The 21,458-nt window shown below is 46.6% G+C and overlaps 1 protein-coding gene across 3 annotated transcripts in view; it reads right to left on the bottom strand.

Annotated features, from left to right (window-relative positions):
- Positions 1–21,458, bottom strand: part of LOC135908777 (probable sodium/potassium/calcium exchanger CG1090) — a 141,007-nt gene that overhangs the window by 88,327 nt on the left and 31,222 nt on the right. For all 3 annotated transcript variants that reach the window (XR_010566417.1, XM_065440618.1, XM_065440619.1), the window contains exon 3: positions 11,746–11,832. Coding sequence is in view for 2 of the 3 variants with exons in the window: in XM_065440618.1 (XP_065296690.1) it covers positions 11,746–11,832 (87 nt within the window). In the remaining variant the exon portion in view is untranslated. The remainder of the gene's footprint in view (positions 1–11,745; positions 11,833–21,458) is intronic.

Raw genomic sequence — 21,458 nt, 5'->3', positions numbered from 1 at the left:
AAATGCAACAAACCTCGTCTAATTTGGTGCAGTGGTTGCCGAGAAAAACAAGTTCTCCTTTTACATGTATTTAGATAGGAGCATCCGAGCTAAAACTTCCTCCTAAAGGGTGGAACGCGATAGCATTCTAAGATCCCTGACTGCTGCGCACGCTTCCCGGCAACTACAGCTTATGTAACTGTAATGTTTGCCGCGAAACGCTGGCGGCGAACGCTATAAATGCACGAAGGCGGGCGTTCTGGTAGAAACGCGGCCTCTTGCGTGGGCCGATCCCGGAGGTAGTGCACAGCCGCGCCAAGTAAATTACATCATTTTCAGGTTTCTAACGTTGTTTCGCACTTTTTATATTTCAGTTTTAGAAGACTTAACATAAAAGGTATGCGCTGTCGGTATTCTGTTTCATGGCGTTTGTTTGTGGGCTGTCAGTCTCAAAAATTCCGTGGAATAACTTTGTCAAGACTGTAAGCCAAGGTTTGAGCAGCTTTAGTGATGGAATGTTGTGGCAACATAACCCGCATATACCGCATGTCACCTAGCAAGGCATGGCATATACATATGCCTAAATATGTACGAAAACTTTTGCTCACTGACAACGCCGCCAACACGGGATTTTCTGGGACACGGGGCCGTTAACGCTTTCGCGCTAAAACTGCTGCCTGGGGGAAAGCATTGGTTGTATTCTTAAGTAGTTTGCAACAGAGGGAGCAGCGCGGACATGTGCGTTAGAATGAAAAGTATACTAATGTATTAGGATGAGTGTTTGCGGCATATACTTGGCTGCCTAATGTTAAGACCTAAAAAAAGTAAATACCGTGATTTTGTAACAGCTATTGCTGACATAAGTCATAAGGTGTGCGAGAACATTGTCCGCGCTCCCGTTTAGATTTCTGAGCGTTGTTGGCATCAGGCTCGGTTTCGTGCCATCATCAGGAATAAAAACAGCTGCCTTCGGGAAAGCATTGGAAACATTCTCAGTACTTTGTAACATATGGATCAGTGCGGACATCTACGTTAGAAAGAAAAGTAGTCAAGTATTAGGATGACAGTTTCGCTGCATGTATTTTGGCTGTCTAATGTTAAGATCTAAAGAAAAAATACTGTGATTTTGTGACAATTAATGCTGACATGAAATATGAGCTCCGACACAGTGCCCGTGATGGAACTGGCCCCTGGACTACAAGGCTACATTGACACGCGACATACTGGTTTAATAACTACCAGTACTCTGAAAGTGTTTAGCTCTGGAACTTTTGGTATGTCTGCGCCGCTGTGCAGTCTTGGGGGCCCCTTTTACCCCGCGCATTATATTTCAGGTAATATTGGACGCAACCTTATATTATTTTTTTACGGGTGAGCTTCCTTTAGCGTCTCACCACTGTTCCAATGTTATCGCTTAGCTCAAGACGCGTCTGCATGTATTTCAAATGCCCAGAATGTCGTCACGGATTCAATAGCGAAAAAGCGTTATCTAATAGATTGCGTGCGTGGAGCAAATACTGGCGTATACATTCTCGATCACATTTCAGCGCCCGCGGTTGCGCTGCAATATACGACCATTCAAATCTGATGAACCCATGCCTTGATTCGTAGATCAGATTCAGAGGAAGCCCTATTTTGCGAGCAGCCATCGTTGTGCTTTGAGTCTTATTTTCTTTTCAAGCGCAAGCTCATCGTATAATGAGTTATATTCGCGACTCACTCTTTTGGAACTGCCTTGTTCTTCACATCACTACAACTTGGCAGTATAGACGTGCTACATCTTCATTGCGTGAATACTGGGAAATGGACTAGGATTTTTGTTGCGCGTGCGTTTACTCATTTATATAAATAATTTATTACTCACAACTGACTTTTTAATCTAAGAAGTTGTAAATGACAGCAACCCGGACACTCACAGAAGGTCTCAAGAATAAAGAAAATCAAAATTTTTATTAGTCTGCTTTTGCCTGATAGCAAGGAAGGAAATTTCAATAAAAATATCCTTAGGAAAATCAAAAGCCTATCCACTTGAAAACGTTTCATCTGAGTTCCCCCTTTGCAAGCTGATACCGACTTGAAGGTGTTTCGTATTGTAGGTTCTTGACGTACGTCCAACCTTTGAAGAAAGGGTCATGGGTCATCCCGAATTTTTCATTTCTAAAAGGCGTGTTACCCTCCTGCCTTTCACTCCAGTTCACAACCACGAAAACGACGAAAGTTCTGCGTGAGTAGCGTCCTTAGTCCAAACCCACGAGCCACCGTAACTCACCTCGCCTGTATCGCTGTCACTTAGGCTTGGATAGTAAATGTATATTTTAAATCGACGCATCAGGAATATGAAAAAACCTGCCCTCGACTAGCGCAGCTAGGTTTTTTTACATTTTGTACTTCGTCCTGTGAGAGATGAGGCATGCCACCGACACAAAAAAGTGCAACGTACTAAAGAAAAGGGCAGATAATGGAAGTGCGAAAGGCAAGGCGTTTAACCATGGACGTGCCTGATTGGCTACCGTACGTACACATGGGGAGAGCAAAAATTTAATGGTAATTTAGCGGTAAATATGTGAGTAGTGCGGTAAGAATAACGTCGCACCTCAGTGAGGTCCCGGATCTATGATTTATGCCACGTTTACTAAATTGCAGTGCTGTTCAGTACCTCACTCGACAAACGTCCTGTCTCTTCCAAGGTGCGAAGTGTAACCGACGGTGGGGTCTGGAGCATGCCACCATATATATATATATATATATATATATATATATATATATATATATATATATATATATATATATATAATAAGCAGCTAACACTGACACCAAGAACAACATAGGGGAAATTACATGTGCTTCATAAATGAAATGAAGAAACGATAAATTATGGAAATCAAAGTGGATGAAAAAACAACTTGCCGCAAGTGGGAACTTAACCCACAACCTTCGTATTCGGTTCCTACCTGCGGCAAGTTGTTTTTTTCATCCCCTTTGATTTCCATTAATTTATCGTTTCTTCATTTCATTTATTAAGCACATGTAATTTCCCTATGTTGTCCTTGGTGTCAGTGTTTGTTGGCTTCTTATGATATGACTAATAAAAATCGGGCCCCTCGGTCAACCCCCTCTCTTATCGTTTATATATATATATATATATACACTTTTCTAAGCGGTCCCATCTCTCTACCTCACCTACGTGACCAGCTTGCAAAACTTCACACGCTTACACTTTTTTACACTTTGACAATCGTAATGCTACGTACTAAAATATAAACAGAGAGATAAGGAAAAAAGAATGAAGAGGTAGCGAGAGTGAACACTGCGGTACACACAATGTAGGCACTTTCAAGAAGCACAGTTGGTCTTTTGTGGCCTTGGGAATCGAATGATGCTTAGACCAAGTTCCCAGGATATTTTTCTCCGTTAGTGGTCTGCCTTCGAACCGGGCAATATCTGCGCACGGAGTAGAGTGCTGAGTGTGGAGGTGGCAGAGAAGGGGCTCTATACTGTCTCGTCACCCACCGAAAATTGCATGCGCGCTGCTGGACATTCCTAGAAAACTGTATATGGGGCGCCCAGCCATATGCAACATAGCAGCATTGTTTTGCGATGGCAGATTCCAGGTGAGAGAGAGGATGATTATGGAGATGAAGAGACGCTATCTGCTGCAACAATTTAGGATTAAATGAATGAGTGAATGAATTCATTTAAAAAAAGGAGAACCACGCGTCGGTGGAAGCACTGCTCCGCACACTGGGAAAGGAGGGAGAAACAAGAAGAGAAAAAGAATAGAGTCCAGGTGGCAGGCGAAAGTTTAATTTCAGTGTAGATGTGTGATGTAGGAAGGAAATGATTGGAGTCACCACCCAGCATCCGTCCTTTACGGTAGTATAAGCACCCGCCGTTCATGGTAATTAACGTTTACCAAATAGCAATCTTGGCAATCCCGTATTCATAGGCCATACCTCGCCGCGTATCCCTTGTGACACGCTCTGTGAATTACAGCTGCGCTGTCGGGGCAACTTGCGACCATACCGTCACTCTTGTGGCTACAGTTGCTATACTCGTGACCTTTCCGTTAGCGGGAATACTATAAACATTTGGTTTACTGCACAAATTAGCGAACAGACAGTTTAGAACTGCGTTTCTCGCCTTACATACGCTCAACGCAAGCACCATTGCAGCACGTTGCGGTGCGCGTCCCTTCAAGACAACGGGGTTACAGCTCAGCGAGCCAGCAGGCCAGCGTGCCCAGTGGGCTAGCGTAGACGCCAGTGCGCATGCGCGCTACAACATGCCCAGTGGCGTCTACGCTGGCCCGCTGTGCCCGTTGGCTCGCTAAGCTATTACTTTCTAAAGACGCGAACGCAAACATAACAGCGCGTTAGAAGACAGGATGCCGTCTTGGGCCTCGTGCCAAACATATGCAAGCCAGCAATCTATTAGCAACCATGCTGTCATTTCTATACAAGGAGGTTATATAACATTCTGGAGTGCAAGTTCCAGCCGTCGCCTACGGGGGCGCTATTCTGGGCACGCATGGCGGCTGCACGGCCGCCATTATCCGCCATGTTTACTCTCCGATTGGCTGTCGAAAGGTCACGTTTTTTGAAATTTGTGCCGGGAAGCGGAAGTATTGCAAAATGTAATTTTGCGTTTTCATCAAGATGACAAAACGTGACGTGGAGCTGCAAATTTTATGGACTAATACATTTTTTTGGTCCTTGGCAGATATATTGTGATGTTAGCGCTTCAAAAAGAATGTGAGCGGTAGCGTGCAGAAGCCAGCGCAATGCATCTGCAATTTCGCGAATATTTGGTGGCGATCCAAGATATGCGCCAGGCCAGCTTGCTTATTGGCTGAAGGAATATCTCGTGAGGAGCGTCACAGGAAGGGCTGTTTCGTAATCGTCATTTTGACGATGCGTGACGTTGCGATGGGCCGCCATTGCTGAGATTTTCCGCCATAATTTTTGCTGCGACGAGCCGCGCGAATTATACTAATGGGGTGCCATATGCAATGGCAGCCGAGAGGAATGCGTATCGCCACATTTTCCCCGTCGTTTGGCACCACGAAAATCTTTTGTTCATAACGCGTGCTCATAGTATTTGCATCGCTCTCGGGTGGTGTTGGCATTTGTGTTTGGGGCCATCATTTTTTTAAAGAATGCGTTTATACGAAATAATATTGGTTGAACATAGCAAATTTTCGGCAATGTTGTCCACTTTTCTCTGCTGCATTTGTATTGTAATCAAGATTAATGCCTTTTCGCAAATCAGAAGTTATGACAACGGCCTCTTTCTAATTTATAAAAAGAAATGTATGCAAGACGGCGCCTTGAAGTTTCCTCCCGCGGTGCGAGTAACCAGCGAAATGAACAAGAGATGGCAGCGCCGGCACTTGCGTCGCTCTAGTGGATATCTCTGGCGCGCGCAACGCTATCGGTGATATTCGGCCGTTTCTCAGCCAGCCGAGTCGGGCTGAATCACTTGCGTTTCACGAGATAGCGATAACGTTGCCTAGAACGTGCGCGCATCACCACTGGTAGGTCGCGTATGTTGTCTCAAGCAAGAAAACAAGCGCATTGGCAACAAAATGCGATGACTCATTCCATTTTCCGGGGACACGCATCCTAGTTATTGAAGCAGACGACGGCTTGTATGGAGCAGACGACGGAAGCGGGAAGCGTTTTCGACGGAATAATCATACGCTTTGAGATAGCTGCTTTATTTTTACTGCGGAGGAAAACTGTTTTTCTTTACCGATAATGCTATATTCAGTGCCTTCATTACAGTTTCTTAGGCGAAACATCAAGATGGCGTCACGTTACGTAAGCAAAACGGGGCTACCAGCGCCATTTTGTTTGCGTCGCGCCTACGTCACGCATCGAAGAAAATGGCGGAATGTCCAGAATAGCGCCCCGGGAGCGCGTTAAGCCGCCGGCAGCCATATTGCCAGAGGAAAAAGCGCGCGGCTCCAGCAGCGCTCCCTGCACTTGCGGTTCCGCGATGAAAACTAAAATTAAACCCCTTTAAGAGGTTTTGAAGAAGTACTTAAGAAGTATTTAAGAAGTATATGATAAAGAAATATAGGTCCGCCATTGTGCGTCGCTGTTGTAGCAAAAAAGTGTCATGGTGGCGGGTGCCTTGTGCTTAATAAGTTGCAAGATCTGAAAAACAGTCATATTTTCTGTTTTCATGATTCAGTAACCTGCCGCGTACATCGGCAGAGTGATGCCCTTTCGTCGATACGTGGTGCCGGCCCGTAGAGGCAGCGACATCACCACGAAATATAGCATCTTTATGCCAATTCCTTAAAAAAAAAACGATTTCCGTAAATGAGTTTTCAAGTCGCAGATATGAAGCTGTTGCTGCTTTAAAGTTAGGAATGAGCGTTTTTGATTTAAACCTAAAAACAAGCAAAAATACAACGGTATGTCTCATTTTTGTCCAGCGTTTCAGTTTTAACAGGAAAGATACAGTGAAAGCAAATTAACATAAAGCTAAGGCGATGATCTGCATGCAGCCGCAAGCCCACATGCGCTCCGATGAGAGTAGCCTGCCAAAGTTCGTCATGTGTTACAGAGCCGCTCAAGCAATCTTAACTTTTTTTTCGTTTCTGCGTCCATTCTGCCTGCGTCAGCGACGAAAACGAGAAGTGGGAAGGCCGATAAATCGAAGGCGGCAGGGAAGGCGGTAGCGTAGTGGTTAGCGTGCCCAGCTCTCAAATGTAGAACGCTGACGATACAGGGGCTCGAATCACATGGCTCGTTCGTGAAAACACCTTTGTGTGCTCTCTGGTGATGGCGAAGCTGAGAATTAGGTGGCGGCCTGACGACAACGGTCGCCGTGAGCGTAACAGAATAAGCGGGCGTGAAAAGTCGCATCTAAAGCCGAAAGTATATTCAGAGGAAATACAGTGTGCTCCTATCGACAAAATAATGTGATGAATAACGAGCGCTGTTGTTGAGCGAGTTTGTAGACCAATAATGCCACGAAAGACAGGGTAGCGTTCCTATCCTGGTAATTAGAGGAAATGTACATCACCAGCATGTCAACTAGCGTGTAATTGATACTTAATTAAGGTCGTTGCGTGTTTGTGTAGCACGAGCGAGTAATGTGAGAGATGACACTGAAGAGAGAGCGGTGCGGCGAAATGAGTTCAAGCTATGTTTATTTGCATTACAATGTGGGGCGTAATCAGGCAAAAAGTGAAAACATTAGAAGGTGCCTGAGTACTCTGTGTAGATTACGTACGACAATGATAGCAAGAATACAACATAAGAGAATATATTTCAAAAACAAGTTCACTTATTAATACCGTGCAGTAGAAAGGAAGTGCCTCCGCAGTATAGCTGTTGATGACGCAAATAATGAACATACTGAAAAAAAGTCCTGTAGGTCTGTAGTAAACGGGATAGGCCATTCGCGTCTTGGCAACGGGGTAGAAGTTACTTCTGAAGGCGGAAAGTGTAGTGGGCAGATCGGACAGTTGGCTCTCGCAGTGATGAAACCCCGCAAAGGACGCAATAACGCCACGACGACACGCGACATTACGCCAACAAATGAATACTTTTTTTTAAAGCGAAGCTTTCTTTGCCTCTTCCTTCGACTTTTTCCGCTGCTGCTGCTGCTGTCTTGTTGGGGGGGAGGTGCATGGAAGGAACGGGGAAGAGAGGAATGGCGACGCGAGAAACTCGTTTGGAGCTTTTCATCGCGTCACACTTGCACCGTGCTCTCTGGAGCTCTCTGGGCGTCGTTACATTAGCCTCTTTACAGCTATAATTATCTGTGACCCCCCGCAAAAGCAATGCAGAAACTGCAGCGCTTACCGCTCTTCTAACATGCAAGTCCTGAGGAGAGGTAAATAGAATGGTAGAGAGGGATCAAGGAGACGAGGCAGATAATGGGTAAAACCAGCGGCAATCGCGAAACGAGTCAATAACAGCCTTGTCACTCTTCGCTCGCAGTTCCCATACAGGAGGGAGGGTTGTGACAGATCAAATGTTGCGTTAAGGAAACGAAGATAAGGAAACACTGCTACTATAGACACGACAGTAGTTGTAGGCCAAATGGAAGGTACAGTACTGTACCTTTCTGCTATTTCTCAAAAACAAACACCATGCCAATTAGTCAAGCGGACTATTAACGCAGGGCGTGCAGATGCAAAGCCACATTAAATCGCCGTAGGGTCTATGCAGCACTAAGGAAGCGGTCGCACGTCAAATCAACGCTTCTGTGACCGCCGCGGTAGCTGTGCGACTATGACATCGCTCAACGTCGTGGTTTGGATCCCTATCGCGGGAGCTGGATTTCGACGAGAGCGAAATACAAAAACACACGTGCACTTAGATTTAGGTGCGTGTTAAAGAACGCCAGTGTGTGAAAATTAATCGGGAGTCCGCCACTACGGCGTGCCTGATAATTCCATTATGGTTTTAGCACGCAGAGCCTCACAGTTCTGCCAGCACTTCTGCCGCAATGCGATGTGCTATGTGAAGCAACGACAATGCTCAACCCTCCCACATGTTACAAGCAATGGCGCAGAACAACGCCTCAAGCAAACACGTCTCGCTGTATGTTCTACACTACGTTGACAAACAGCAGTGGTGCACGCAAGGTAACATTTTCCATCAACTCGGTACTCTCGCATTGCACTAAACGCTGTGTAAATTATACATTCGCAGTCAGCATTACCGCTAATTATCGTCAATAAAAGCAAACAACACAAAAGCTTCGCGATTCCCACAGTGCGTGGGAGTCATACAATTTTTTAGGCTGTGAATTTATATGCCTAAGATTGGCGCTCATTAAGACAATATTTTCATTCGCAGGGAGCAAAAGTGGCTGTCATGTCCACGGTAAAATTGATTTAAACGGCTTCAATCCCATGGCCATTACATCATTGCCAACGTCCGTGGGATCGTAGTCGTCGAAATGGGATGTAAGTGACAAGGAAATCAGGAAGTTGATGAATGGCAAGAAGGCAGAAGCTTGCACAAGACCTCAGAAAAATAAAATGACTTGTTGAGCAGCATTGTCAGAGGGCCGTGCTACGGTTTCAACGTGTATTAAAAATCCCGCAAAATATGAGCAGAGACCGACAAAACTGCAGGCATTTTGGGAAAGGTGAACCCGCTGGAAATCCCAGGACAGTATACTAGCTTAAATAAAAAAAAGACGTCTTAAAGATAAAAAAAAAACGTAAAGTTGGTAGCCAAAATTCCGGACAAATAAATTGGCTGTTGAAGGAGTTCAGCCAAACCCGATGGTGCGAAATAAGACTAGAATGCCGGCAAGTGTTATGGAGAGGTCAAGTAGGTCCTGTAGCCGACGCCAACGCCCGGCAACTGTCAGGCGACTGCACATGCGTATAAGCGAGTTGCCTGGTCATCAGTCGTTACAGGGTGATTCGGGTCTGAAATATTGGACGCGGACTCCATCACATTAAATGCAGTGCACTCTACGGTGTCATTCTTCGATGGCTGGTGCCGATTTTCGGGCAATGAGGATGAGAACAAATTGTATCACGTGCCGACTGTGGTATAAAGTTTGTAAACAGGGATAAGGTGCCTCAGAGAGGCTGGCCAACGTTTCGATAGGCGGACCTATCTTCGTCAAAGGCGGCCTCGTCATCCTCAGCATGTTAGATTTAACAGGGATAAGGTGCCTCAGAAAGGATGGCCAACGTTTCGATAGGAGGACCTATCTTCGTCAAAGGCAGCCTCGTCATCCTCGGCATGATACCACAGTGCACTATTCCATCTGTCAGCCCCTTTCTTGTTTTTGAATCACGTGCCGACTGTCACTTTCCTCGAACTGCCAAGATTCCTTACCCGCCGTAGTTGCTTAGTGGATATAGTGTTCGGCTGCTAAGCACGAGGTCGCGAGATCAAATCCTAGCCACCGCGGCCGTATTTCGATGGGGGCAAAATGCGAAAACACCCGTGTACTTTGGGTTAGGCGCACGTTAAGGAACCCCAAGTGGTCCGAATTATAACGGAATCCCCACTACTGCGTAACTCGTAATCAGATCATGGTTTTGGCACGTAAAACCCCATAATATATTATTTACCATTTCTTAAGGATGTCCTTGGGAGTCGCACAACTCTTGAATACAAGTAAGTATCGGGAGTTGTGCGCGAAGTCTTTGAGTGTGTGGGTAGCCATTTTGGCGTTCGATACCTGCTAATCTACATTGCGGCTATATTATGTAGGCGGAACGGAAACATGGTAGACAATATAGAGCACAGAGAAATGCCGCATATATTACTGCGCAATAATCTTAAATAACGGTATTTTTTCACGCACGTGGATAGCCGTGACAGGACAGTACTTTCACAACTATCTGCCAGTACTGTATATGTCATGCCCAAAGGTATACCTGGCCCGGTGACCAGTAAATGGGACGTAATATTGTGAGCAGCTTCAGCAATAGCATGTTAACGGACGACCACACAGACACAGTTTGTACAATTCTTGTGTCGTGCCTTTTGCCTCAAGGTGCAAAACCAAATTATCGATGTATCCATCGAAATAGTTATGCACATGTCGATTTGCAGCTGCTGCGTCAGCCCATTAGTGCGGATAGCGAAGTCGCTAGGGAAATATTTGGGGGCACCTTAATGAAATCGATAAGTCAAAATCAAAACCGTCCACGACGGCGTCTCTCGCAGACGCTGTGCGATGTTCGGACGTACGTACGTTAAGAATGTGTGCCGACTGAAGAAAGGCTGCTGCGGGGTGCTTCCGACAATTACCCTAGCTTTTTTACTCCGTAGCATCAAAAAGAAACATAAAAGAGAAAGAAATAAAGGAAAGAACCGCATCAGAAGCACAGAATCAATCACCGCTCTTCGCGACAAACGCTCTTAGGATGATAAGTAATTTCCAGTCGACGAGCGGCTACGCTTTATCAAGAACGCTGATAACCGGCGGGACAAGCATTGCGACAAAGTTCAGTGGGCAGGGATAGTTTTGTTTTTTGTTTAGCTGACGTCATCGCTACGTCACCACGGAAAGTTCGAAAAGTTTAAGGTCAGTAGGCCACGTGGTGGCACTCACGCGAAGTAAACCCTCATGTCCAGAAAAGCTGCATACCGTGTGTGTGAGCATCGAGTCGATGCTCTTCCGATGGGAGAGAATAATGGCACACATTTCAACAGGCGCCGCACAATTAGAAAGCAGACGCGCGCCAGTGCAAGCGCCACGTACCGGCACCTGCTTTGACGGACGCCGTGAACACTCCAAAACAAATTTACATCATTTGGGTCGTATCTTGCTACACAACAATAATTGTCATCTGTCTTGTCCATATTTACTTTCTTTAACGCTGCGAGCCCGGTACTTCCCAGTAACGAACGGCATGCGCGTTATCAACATGACATCATTTCCGACAGAAAAGTAGCGGGCGCGGCGTTTTCAAGGAAACGCAAGCAAGGCAAATGACAATTATTGTTGTGTGGCAGACGTACACCCCAAAGGGTGTACCTTTGTCTAAGAGTGCAGAAGCAGACGAAGACCCTCCGATCCACGCGCGGGCGGTTGAGTATATTGTGTGCTTGGTTGACGGTTACACTCGGGCTCAACGCTTCATCTAAAGTTCGCCTGTTTTCTTAAAGCGAGGCAATATTTAGAAAACGCTAGAAAGTAAGTTTCTGTTTTCAGTCTTGCACCATGTATTTTTCTTCCCTGTGCGTAGAGCGTTTATTAGCCGCGTCATGCTTGAGTGACTTGTATGCATAAGCAACTCGTAAAGTGCACAGTTCCAAAACTTACCTTTCCAGCAAACAGTGCGCTCACACTGATGACGCCTGCGGCATTCAGCACGGCCGAACCGAGTGCTGTGCTTACACCCATTTCGCCCTGCAGTGGGAAGTATAAAATAACTAACGTCAAGAATGAGATCGTACGCGCAAAGCACGCAGTTTTTGTTAAGACTGCACAAATATTTTCATAAAATAGCTAGGAGCGTAGCAAAAGTATAGCTTTCGCGGTGGAGTTCTAAGGCAAAGCGGACATAGTTTGTCCCTAATAACGTGAGTTTCTAATGACTAATTATCGAAAGTTCTTTAGTTAGCTTCTTTATTAGAATCTTGTGGAGCGTCGTTTATTTGAGAATTGATTTAATCACCACTTAATTCATCCCGCCTTTCTTTTCTTGTTTTGATGTTGGAGATATTCAGAATCGAATTTCAGCCCCATCCATGCAACATAGAAACTGAGCGCGCCACAGAGTGCAGTAAAAGTTACCCGTCATTACCGCAGACAAAAACGCGCGGAGACGAAGTGCATCACGAAGTTTTAATGATGGCATGTCACGGACAAATACTGGCGTGGCAAGTCGCGGCAGATGCTTGACGGGAAAAAGGTGCCATATCAATCGGCTTTGTCGATTTCCAAAATCCGCTGGCGGTCCGCGGACTCTTCGCTGACAGAAAATTACGCCACCGTCACGCCGTATCTATGTATGTGGGTATGCGCACGAAGCCATCCGCTAGGAGCGCTAGCGGCGTCCGCCATAACTTCGGTCGCGCTGCCTACGCGAGCAGGCATGCGTCGTCAAGCAGCTTCCAGTATGCACGAACCGTTTTTTTCAAGGTATCTTTCTGACTTGGCCATCGAGGGGTTCGTCATACGTCAACGATGCGTGTGTGGGTTGAGTGAACCAGAAAATGCACGCTACAAAAAGAAAGCGCGCTTGTGCGACTGTGTCGACCCGCTCGAACTCAAAAAGATGATCAGCTTCGGCGCGGTGTCGGACTACTGCCTCGCGTCGACCTCGCAGGCATCAAGGATTACCGTGTGAATGCGACGAGCTTCGTGACCCGCGAACAAATTAAAACCTCGATGGAAGACCACAATGATCTTACGAGCGGCTGGGTGCAGCAGCCGTGCGTCAAAGTTCTCGCGTAACATGATCGCCTTCATTACGGAATTTACTGCATGTTGTCCACTCGCGCCGTTAAAGGTAGCGTTAACGTTGCTTCGCTGATAACAAAAAGTGTAGGTGACCCCAATCTTTGATTTAAATGTCTCTTAGTGGCACTCGCGCCTTGGCGTTAATGTTGAGTTTAGGCGAACGCAACGCACGAACCGAACTCGGAGGCAAATGTTTTTCAATAATTAGGTGGGTAAATACCATGCCACCTTCTTGTGCGTGACGCCATTAGTGGCGTCATTACTTTCGCTTTATACTTCCGGTTTTCCAGGAATTTCGCCAAATTCGTACTCCCACGTGGTGGGTCTGTAATGTCTACAATTCTGTGCTTTGGTGTGCGGTGATCAGTGATATATAAATAATTCTAATTATTCCAGACACTTCAGTAACTCAACGTGTTAACGAAACCCACGAATTTTGCACTGTACTATTTTTCTTTTCATTTTTTTCTGGTTTATTCTGAATTTCCTCCCCAGTTGTCTCAGGAGGTAAGCCGGAAGTGCTGCGCAACAAACAGGAGTGTCACTCGATGCTTGTGCCAGTAAAAACCCGAGAACGAAACACTGCGATTACACGGCCTTCATAACTTTCATGATGCATCAATTTCGCTGGTCTTGCTAAAACTTTTTTCCCCTCCCAGTTTCTTCATTCACAATCATTCAATGAAAAGCCACTCACACCATGGCTTCTTGTAAAAGAAGACGGTGAGGTGCTGGCTGCTGTTAAGAACGGCACAGCTGAGGTGCAAGTTTTGCCAGCCAGTTGCGACAGCGGCGACAACTTTTATTGGAACGCCACCGTTACGCTCTAGCCTCGTTGCCGTTGTGACTGAATGCGTTCGGCGGACCAACTATTGTTACTGAGCCGCCACCGCCGCCCTGGTCTGCCGCGAGCGGGGGAGCGCTCGTGGGAACGTAGTTCGAGGCTCCTTCCCACGCGCCGTCTAAGACGCAAGACCATGGGCACCCGGCCGCGCTGCGGGGGTCAGCTCAGGGAATAAAAGGCACCTTTCCTGACACAAGCCCCGAGTTCTATGAAGTCCGTCTGACGTCGGCTCCGGACCGTGAACCTCGCGCAAGGAAGTGTGTGTGTGTAAGCGGTCCCGCAGAGAGGCGACTCGTTTACGATGAGTGGTCGGCCGTTTCCGTCACCTGGGTATCGGGGGAGGACCGTGTGTTTATAAACCGCTGTTGCGCGGCTGCTCAGTGCACTTTCTCAAGCAGTCATGTTAGACTGATGCACTTTTCTCAAGCAGTCATGTTAGACTGATGTACTTTTCTCTTGCAGTCATGGTAGACTGATGAACTGCATGTAGATACTGTAAATAAACCCATATTCCTCGTTCTCGATGAGAAGCAGTCTTTCCCTTCAGCAACGTCCTCAGCGTGGATAAGTTGGTCAACGGCATGGGCCAGCTACCTTCTAATTCATGCCCGACTCCAATCATGACCACTAGTTACGAACGGTGGGATTGAGCCCCCAATCCTGACACTGCACATTGCAGCTGCAAGGCAGGCCTTGCAGAGGCATGCTTGCACCTAGCTGCTGTGCTCTTTTACACTGAGGCTGCAGTGATGAAGATGGATAACCACGTATCGAGAAGAAGCCAATCTGGGCGAGATCCCTATCGCCGGGCTTCTTTCTTGTGCGACTGCTGCAGCCAAACACAGCACAGTTCACCATGACACCGAAGCACGGCCACGGCGCGTAGTCTGTCCGGATACGCAAACACTGTACGTAGAGCTAGCTGCTCAATAGACAAATACCAACACCACTGCACACGAAACACTGAAACGTCCGTGCTTACACTGGGGGCGAGCTCCACCACTGGAAAAGCTGGCGCCGCCATCGGTGTGACGTGACACGTGGACACAGCGGCCGCGTCTGCTGCTTCGGAAACTCCGAAGCGAGCTGAAAACGGAAGTTTAAAGTCTCACCTTCGCTGCCGTTCAGATTAAGTTGCGAGATTTTCCCGCTTCGGGTGTGTGCTTGACAACACTTGGAATGCCTTTAAAGGCGTCCAACATGGTAGGCTACTGATCGGTGCCGCAGTGCCGGACGTACGCAACGGAGCCCGATGTCAGCCTTCACACGTAGCCGCAGAACATGAAGCTGCGTAAAGCTTGGATGGCGAAATTTAAAGCCGGCAAGCAGCCATCGGCTACAACTCGAGAGGGCAGCAAGCACTTCCGCGAGGAAAATTTCTGCTACGGTGTCGGGTCTGTGATGTTCGGTGAGTAGCAGAGTACGCGCACTGAGACGCTCGCCCGCGTGCGCTGCGCAGCTAGTGTCATGAAGCTCTAACATGTTGATGCTTAATACCGGCAAGTTCACTGGAATGTAGAGGGAACCGTAGATGCAGATCAAAAAGAAAGGCATGGCATATGTTCATCTTTGTGTTAGCACCAAACAATGAATGTACTTGATTACGAAAAAAAGAAACAGTGGGATATTTCTCGCTGAGAAAGCCGCTAAACTTAGTGAGAGGCAACTTGAGAAGTAACTATATGGAAATGTTCAATAATTTAGAAGAAAAGAAGATAAAAAGATTGAATCGTCGCGACGGCATATCACAAGTCGCCGTAGGCGTCGACGTCCCCAGTTATAAGCAAATAATTTTTGAACAGCTCTGATAACGTCCACGCAACAGTGGTTGCACGTGCACTGTCAAATGCTTATAAGATGCGGCCTCAAGCTCACGGCACGGTGCGAAAACGCGCTCACAGCGAATATGAAACATTGTGCGTGGACATGCATACAGACGAGCAGTCGGTCGCCGCGAACCCGTGCGATCGCACCATTGACGATTCATTCTGTTATTCCCATGCATTTGGTTATACAGACACCTTACTAGACACCTTACTAGTTCACATAGTTTGCTCTCAGCGATTGGCTGGCTTTCACGCAAAAAACTGGTTCGGGGCATTCCTTCGTGGCGACCGCGCGCAGTGTGCGTTCACTGTATACCTATTCGGTAAAGAGATGGCACTGTAAGCCATTCGGTGCTTTCTGTTTGCTCAAGATTATTTTGACAGTAAAAGACTTCCCTCGTTTCGAGAGTACTCACAGAAATGTTTGAGGGGGGGGGGGGGGGGGGGGGCTCCCTCGTGGCGTTTTTTTTGGGCGCCGACAGCCAAACCTACGAGGAGCGCGCCGCGTTGTCCCTCTTGCTATGCAAATGAGGCGCTTCCGACAGATGACGACTCTGTAGGTCCTTGAGATTTTGTGGCGAATGGACATGCTTTTCGGGGCTCTGTAGCAGCGACGAATTCATAAGTTTTTGAGCATGCTTTTAGCTTGTTTCTGTTTTTGATTTGCCGTTTTTTTTTCACCTTTAAATAGTAATTGGGTGGTTTTCCTTTTTTCTTTTTTTTTCTCTAGTATTTCGTGTGCGCGGGTGTGTTTCGTGTACATTTGGTTTTGCAGGATGGTCAGAGCGCCCTTTCGCGCCACGTGCTTCAACACGTGCAACCGGGTGGGACGTTGAGTTATTAGAGAGACTAATAGCTATTAGTAATAGTCGAGACCACTAATAGTTGAGTTGACTACTAATAGACTACTAGTGGTTGAGACTAATAGCTATTAGTGGTTTTACTGTGCTTGTTTTGGTAGAAAAGTGAGAGCGTAGGCGCGTGGTTGAGCGCGTGCGAGAGCGTGTCATACCTTCGCTGTCCGCAGCATTGATTGCTTTTGAAACAGTGCTGAGAGTTGCTTTGCGACATATTGAGGATTTGGACCCTGTGCGTATCGCTTTTTCATAAAAGGCACGTACTCTACATTATTATATTATTAGAGTATTTGCATCAGAAAAAGCCGCGCAATACATGACAACAAAGCCGGGAAAGCAGGCAGTGCGCGGGGGTCCCTCAAGGCAGATGAGGGCACGAATGAGAATGGAGAGGGACTCGAGTCAACCGGCAAACACGGCGATGTCAATACTTGGCTGCAGAAAATGGAGGCCTTCCAGGAAGAGCTTGTCAAACAGGTGGAACAGCTCAAAAATGAGGTAAGCAGGGAGCGTGATGCGCGGAAGATAGTTGAAAAAAGACTTGAAACAGCGGAGGAAAAGGTGAACAGGGCCGCCATTGTGAACGAGAATGTGCGTGACAATGGAACGCAGTCCCCCCGACGTGACAGGAGAGGGAGTGCTAGCAAAGTACGCGGAATACGTGCAACGTGGTGAACGGTTAGCTAGAACGAGCGGCACCTACCTTGAGGCCGTCACACGAAAAAATCAGGAGCACAGGGGACAATGCCCTTCGTCGAGTCCGAAACACGCGCAAAAGTACAAAGGGAAGCAGGGAGAGGTAGGAGAGAGTGAAAGGGTGATAATCGCCGGCTACTCAAACCTGGCTAAGTGCTCAGAAGCAATTGTGGAGAGGCTGAAAGGCGATAAAAGAGTGGCGGTAGAGACATTTCCAGGGCGGACACTGGGTTCTGTCATGGATCGAGCAAAAGAAAAGCTCACGGTAAATGCCCACGTGCGCAACCTTGTCATAGTGTCAGGTGGGCTAAATGGCGTCCTAAACAGGAAAGGCACAGGATTAGCCAAGTGCTTGGCGAAGTAGGTGGATGACTTGCGCGAGCTATCCCCTCAGTGCAGATCATGGTGTGCACAATGCCGGAGGTGCCTGTATGTGACAGTCACGTACAAAGAGCCGTGGTGGCTGCGAATGAGGCGATATGGAAAATGAGCCGAGAGAAAGGCTTCGAGGTTGTCGAAGTAAGCAGGGAAGTGAGGAGGTGTGGAGGTTTTAAACGAGACGGGATCCACTTCAATTACAGGCTAGCACGAGAAGTTGGCTGGCGACTTGGTGCTCGCGCTGTTGCTTTTTTAGGGGGCCCACGGGCGCTCAGGAGACCAGAGTAGGTAGTAATGAAGAAGGTCCCCTAAGGGAACCTCAGTAGAGCATCGCGGTCGATAACAGAAAAACGAGGAAAGGAAGAAAGAGAGCTCGCCATGCAATCGGCTACATAAACATGCAGGGCGGCAGAAGAAAGGAAAAGTGGGCAGAAATTGAGCAGCAGCTAAATAGCGAACACACAGGAGTATATGGGGTGACTGAAACGCACCTTAGAGACTCAGAAGAGCCGCCAGTTATTGAGAATTATGTATGGGAAGGGTGCAACAGAACTAAGTCGGAAAGAAAGCGAGGGGGAGTCGGAATGCTCATCCATCACGGAGACAAATAGAAAAGAGTAAATTCAACATGTCAAGAGCATCTTTGGTTATCAGGTACAACGAGTGGGAAAAAAACTTGGCTGGGCGTTACGTATTTGTGGACCCGAAATAATTGCACAGGGAAGAATAAAGGGATAGTGGAATGCATAAGCGATGATATTAAAGGTTTCGGGAACGGTGCTGAAATTATCCTATTAGGTGACATGAATGCCCACATACAGCATTTAGATGGCTAAACTGACAACAACGGGAAGTCAATGCTAGACCTTTGTGAGCAACGCAACCTCGTTATCGTGAATACAGGAGCTAAATGTGAAGGGAAGATCAGGTGGGAAGTGGGAAACCGGCAATCAACCATTGATTACTCTGATGACAGAAGGAATTAATGATAAGTTGAGAGAAATTGTCATTGATGAGGAAGGGTATAGCAGCATAGGGAGTGACCATAAACGCATCATTTTGAATATGGGATATGTAGTTGGGAAAGAGAGCAAGGATTGCAAAATGACCAGTCCAAATTTGAACGCAGAACAACTATATAGTCACTAGAGTTGACGAAGAACTTGGCAAATGGGAAAATAAAGAGTGGGAATATAGTGAGCTTCTAAGTGTAATAACGACAGACATACGGAAAGAGAAACAACATGTTCGTTGGAAAGAAAAAAAGAAACCGAAAAGCTGGTGGAACAAGGAAATACGAGAAGCTATCGCCGAACGACAGAAAGCATCCCGAGAGCATAGGCAGGCAAGGAAGGCGCAGTTTCCGCAGGATGAAGTAGCCAGTAAATGGGAAATATACCGGGAGAAAGAGTCTATGGTTCAAATACTGGTGCATGCAAAATTAAAAGGTGAAAATGAATGTTGGTTGTCAGAAATACGTGCGAAAAAGAAGGCCGCACCTAGAATATTTTCGATCAACATAAAATTATTAGGCAGGAAGTCAACAAAGATGCAACATATCATAGACGAAGATGAAAACAGACTGGAAGGAGAAGCGGCAATAAATTACATCCGAAAAATAACAGCAGAATCTTTCCAGCGCAATGCTGAGGTTGTATCCGAATGAAAAAGAGCATGAAAGAGACCCAGGTGGAAAAGGAGCTGGTCCTGACAAATGTCACCCGGAAGAAAGCCGAACAGAAAATTCCTCAGCGCACAGTCACAGGGCTAGACGAGGTTCCCGTTAGGCTGATTAATGAAATAAAAAGTAAGGAAGCTCTGGTGAAAGCAGTGGAACACACTTTAAAAGATAGACGAATACCAGACAGTTGGCGACAAAGTAGAATGAGTTTAATTTATAAAGGCAAGGAGGAGAAAGATAGAATTCACTCGTATAGACCGTTGACCATACACATAGGTAATATACAGGCTAGCAATGCAGGCAATCAGGTTAAAGCTTCAAGCATGCGCTGAGAATAATGGCATTTTGGGAGAACTTCAGAATGGCTTCATAATAGGTCCGCGTTTAGATGATAATTTATTTGTTCTTACTCAATGTATTTAAATACCAAAAGTAGAAAGCAGACCGTTATATGTGGCCTTTTTAGACATTACCGGAGCCTATGACAACGTAGACCGCAACATCTTGTGGGATATTCTGGAAGGGGAAGGCTTAGGTGACGATTGTCTGCAGATTTTGAGAGAGATTTACCCAGAAAATACCGTTCGCCTTGAATGGGAAGTGATGAGGAGCGAGGAGAAAGCTCATATCAACAAGGGACTCAGGGAGGGGTGCCCTTTATCCCCACTGCTGTTTATGATGTACATCATGAGGATGAAGAGGGCGCTAGAAGGAAGTAATATCGGCTTTAATCTCTCATACAAACAGGCGGGTACAGTAGTAGAGCAGCAGCTTCCAGGTTTGTTTTATGCGGACTACATTGTATAGCTAGTTAACAAGCAAAGTGATTTGCAACGTCTCGCTAATGTTTGTGGACAGGAAGGCAACAATTTAGGTTTGAAATTTAGTCTTAGAAAATCAGGTGTTATGGTATTCAATGAAAACAGTGAACATAGAGTTGCGATACAGGGCGAGGAAATACCTCGGGTAACAGAATATAAGTTCCTTGGTATATGGATAAACGAAGGCAATAGATATATGGAAATACAGGAAAAAGCAATAACAGTGAAGGGGAAGAGAAATGGCAGCCATAATGAAGCACAGAGCGCTATGGGGATACAATAGGTACAAGGTGCTCCGAGGTATGTGAAAAGGTGTGATGGTTCCAGGACTTACTTTTGGAAATGCGGTTGTTTGCTGTAAATCAGGGGTACAATCAGGCAGGACTGGATGTGAACCAAAGGTCAGTGGGTCACCTCGCATTGGGCGCTCACGGGAAGACTACAAATGAAGTTGTGCAAGATGATATGGGCTGGAATAGTTTTGAAGTGAGGGAAGCTCGAAGTAAAATTGAGTATGAAGAATGACTGAGGAATATGGAAGAAAGTAAATCAGGTATAGCGACGTTCCTGATCTGGAGTGCACATATACAGGGAAGCACCGGATTTTAAACGTCGCCGCACTGGATGAGGGAGGAGCGGCAAAGTGTTCGATTGTTGCGATACACGAATGCTGCCCTCAGTTGAATGAGTTGGCAGCTGTACGCAGGCCGCGCTATCATCTACTAAATGTATCTGCTTTTGCAGTGACAACGAAAGGAGCCATATCTCGGGCTGCAGCTGATCCAGGGAACCAAGTGTATCTTGGACTGCAACTGCGCTGTTACGAAGCTAGCGCCGTAGATCGCCGCAAGGAGCACCCTCTGTTCAGCGTATGTCAGCTGATCAGTATGACAAGCATCGATCAGCCAATCGGCGTGGTCCAGCTGTAGTCCTGGGTCTTTAACAGCGAGCTCGTCTGTCCTTTTAGTTGGCAGCAGTGCGCAGGCCACGCGATCATCTGCTAAAGGTATCCGTTTTTGCAGGTAAGCACCCGCTGGGAGCAATCTCTTGTGCTTTTTGCGCGCTGCGCACTGCTGCCACACTTCTTGCAGTTCTCCCTTTTTATTGTTCAATTTGTCTTTTTTTTTCTCTAGTATGTCTAAGGATTTCGCAAAAGCTTTCGATGATTTTAAGCGTGAAATGAGATTAGAACTTCGTTCTGTGAAAGACAGCATGAAATTCTGCAGCGACAATTGCGATAGCACTGAGAAAGGAAGTCAGCGAACTTGTAAAGTGTAATGAAGGTTTGAGGAGTGAGAACAAGCGGTTGACACGACCAGTTGAAGAGCTACAGTAGTACACGAGACTCAACAATTTGGAAGTGAAGGGTGTCAAGGGGAATGCAGAGCCTGTTGACGTCATAAAACAAATTGGTGAAGCTGTTGGCGAGCAAGTCAGTGAATTAGACATCGATACATGCCACCGCAT

This window comes from Dermacentor albipictus, chromosome 1, assembly GCF_038994185.2.
Source record: "Dermacentor albipictus isolate Rhodes 1998 colony chromosome 1, USDA_Dalb.pri_finalv2, whole genome shotgun sequence".
Taxonomy (NCBI): Eukaryota; Metazoa; Arthropoda; class Arachnida; order Ixodida; family Ixodidae; genus Dermacentor; species Dermacentor albipictus.
This window is presented reverse-complemented; position numbering and strand designations above follow the sequence as displayed.